Source organism: Cyprinodon variegatus, unplaced genomic scaffold (genome assembly GCF_000732505.1).
Source record: "Cyprinodon variegatus isolate N-32 unplaced genomic scaffold, C_variegatus-1.0 Scaffold160, whole genome shotgun sequence".
NCBI lineage: Eukaryota > Metazoa > Chordata > Actinopteri > Cyprinodontiformes > Cyprinodontidae > Cyprinodon > Cyprinodon variegatus.
The window spans coordinates 993,195-995,514 of NW_015150613.1; the positions used below are offsets into that span (position 1 = coordinate 993,195).

The following is a 2,320-nucleotide window of genomic DNA, read 5'->3' on the forward strand; positions in this document are numbered from 1 at the left end:
GCAAACCTTTGATAGATCCGGCCCATGGTGTTTACAGGATTATCAATCCCTCCCCTGTGAACTGAGGGGTGTAGTGTTGGTAGCTTGACATAATGGTGCTTGATAAACATTTCAGAATAAAAGGATTATCTACACAGGGTCAAACCAAGCATGGTGGGGGTAGCATCAGGATGTGGGGTTATGTTTCACCAAACAGCACTGTGTTTTGTCTGGAGATGGATTAAATGGAATGAAGTATAAGCAGCTCCAGATGCCAAGAAATGTAAAACCAGAATTTTTTTATTTATTTTTTTAAACCTTAACATCAAACTACAGCTTTAGAGATTCAGTTTGGTTTTTAATTTCTGATTAATAGAATATAGCTGCTGAGATGATGTCAATCTTGTTACATCAACCAAGACAGTAGTATCCGGTTTTATCATCAGTAATTGTTTTGAAAGTAGAACAATAATCAAAAAAGCTTAAAAAGCAACACTTTTCTGAAATACCTGAAAGTTTTTAAATACCTAAGATACAATTAGTCATTGTTAAAAACATGTTTACCTTATGGTGCATCATAAGCAACCGTAGCACAGCTGTCCTCATTAGTTTGATTAATTACTTTAAATATTTGTCAAACTATATTTCTATGGTTCTGGAATCTGTTTTATTTCTTCAGAAAAAATATTTCTACAAATACAAACAAGCAGCACAAAAAATCTATAGTTAAAAAAAACACTGAAGACTTTTAAGGATAATTTTCTATTTTATAAATAATTCTTAATAGGAACGTTTGCTCAGGTTTTATGTCTGTTTTGGGCAACCTTCCTAAAAAGTGCTGAAAACCATTAATTAAACTACTAATTAACTATTAATTAAGCTTTGAGATCAATTAATATTGTTTAAATTTTAATTTGAAAATCTCCTGGATTGTACGTATAGAGACACTCTGTAGACTTTACAGTTTATCAAGTGGTTTGTGGCTACTTATGATTTCTTTGGAGTTTTTAGAGTTTATCTAGAAGCTGATAAGAGGCTAGTATTTGGGGTTTTATCTCTAAATGCTTTTTCTTTATTTGAAATATTAGAGGCAGCCTCTCCGATGCACAAAGGAGACGATCACAGAATCTGCAAGAATAGTATTCATGATAAAAGGAAGAAAACCTTCTCTGCATGAAAAAAAGGAGAATAAACTACACTTTATGAGAGGATAAGCTGAGCCTGCTTCAGCTCTACATTCACTTTGAATATCTTTGAATAAAACATCCAAAAGGAACCAGGTAAACCTCAGTAGTTACAACTTTCTTTGTTTCATCTATCAAAGCCTTAATCTGTGGAGAGGAACAAGAAAATCAGAGGTTCTTGTAGTCAAGTTGTGCTTAAAGTGAACATTTATAGGCCTGATTTGGGGAAAAATGCGTGAGAAAGCTCCAGTAATTTAGGTCAAATTGCAGCTGAGCGAATGTAGTTTAAGTGCCACAGTAATTGCTTAATTGCAGTGAATGGTATGAAAAACACAAGAGCTTTAAAGTTCAAGTCTGTCCTTGTTTAAAACAATCATTTTTTTAAAGCAAGTCAACGTAGAGTGTCTGCTCTTTGTGTGTTAATGGCGAGGCTGTTGAAAACAACAAAGCTGAAGGATGCGAGTCAGTGTTTGTGTAAGTGAAGGGTTGTGCTTCTCTTTTCAAAGGGTTGTGTAGTCCAAGTCGGAGCGTTCCTGAAGACAGCTGTGTTATCTCGTGAACAGATCCTCTTGAATTGTTTCAAAGGCTCTCTCCTGTCTTCTCCACTTGACTGCTTGTTTCTGTGCTGTTTTGTGTTTTGCTCTCCTCGCCGCTGATTTCTGTGCATGCAGCTGAACAAGCCGTCAGAGCCGCCCACAGCCACTGAGATTGTGCCTCTGAGCCCAGGAGAGGTTTACTACGAGCCCACAGGGGGAGAGCCTGTCACAGTAACCAACACACACTGTTTATGCACAAACACAAATGTGCACACAGATGTTAAACAAATGTTTTTATTTTAAGACTGCGACTCATACAGTGACTTTTACTGGCTGCTTGTAAGGAGTGTTTGGTATCTGCTTTGCTCCAGTCAATCAAAAGTTGTTAAAGGGATAGTTCAGTTTAGTTTTTTGTTGTTTTTTTTTAAAGTGAAGTTATGTGGAGTAGTCAGGAGAACTTTCTAACCCTTCAGCAGTGCGGTTTAATATGAACACTGCAAAAAATGGAAATGTGAATGACTTATTTTTGCTTAAATTGAGTGAATTTTGTCTTGAATTGAGGAGATAAGCAGAGATGGCAAAAGTACTCACTTTCCGTACTTGAGTAAAAGTACAGATACT

The 2,320-nt window shown here is 36.2% G+C and overlaps 1 protein-coding gene across 2 annotated transcripts in view; it reads left to right on the plus strand.

Annotated features, from left to right (window-relative positions):
- LOC107086737 (nectin-2-like) overlaps window positions 1–2,320 on the plus strand; it is a 579,618-nt gene that overhangs the window by 563,517 nt on the left and 13,781 nt on the right. The window contains exon 9 of one of the 2 annotated variants that reach the window (XM_015377866.1): window positions 1,835–1,930. The exons of the other annotated variant lie outside the window; for it this stretch is intronic. Within the exon in view, the coding sequence (XP_015233352.1) occupies window positions 1,835–1,930 (96 nt within the window). The remainder of the gene's footprint in view (window positions 1–1,834; window positions 1,931–2,320) is intronic. 2 annotated transcript variants of the gene reach the window in all.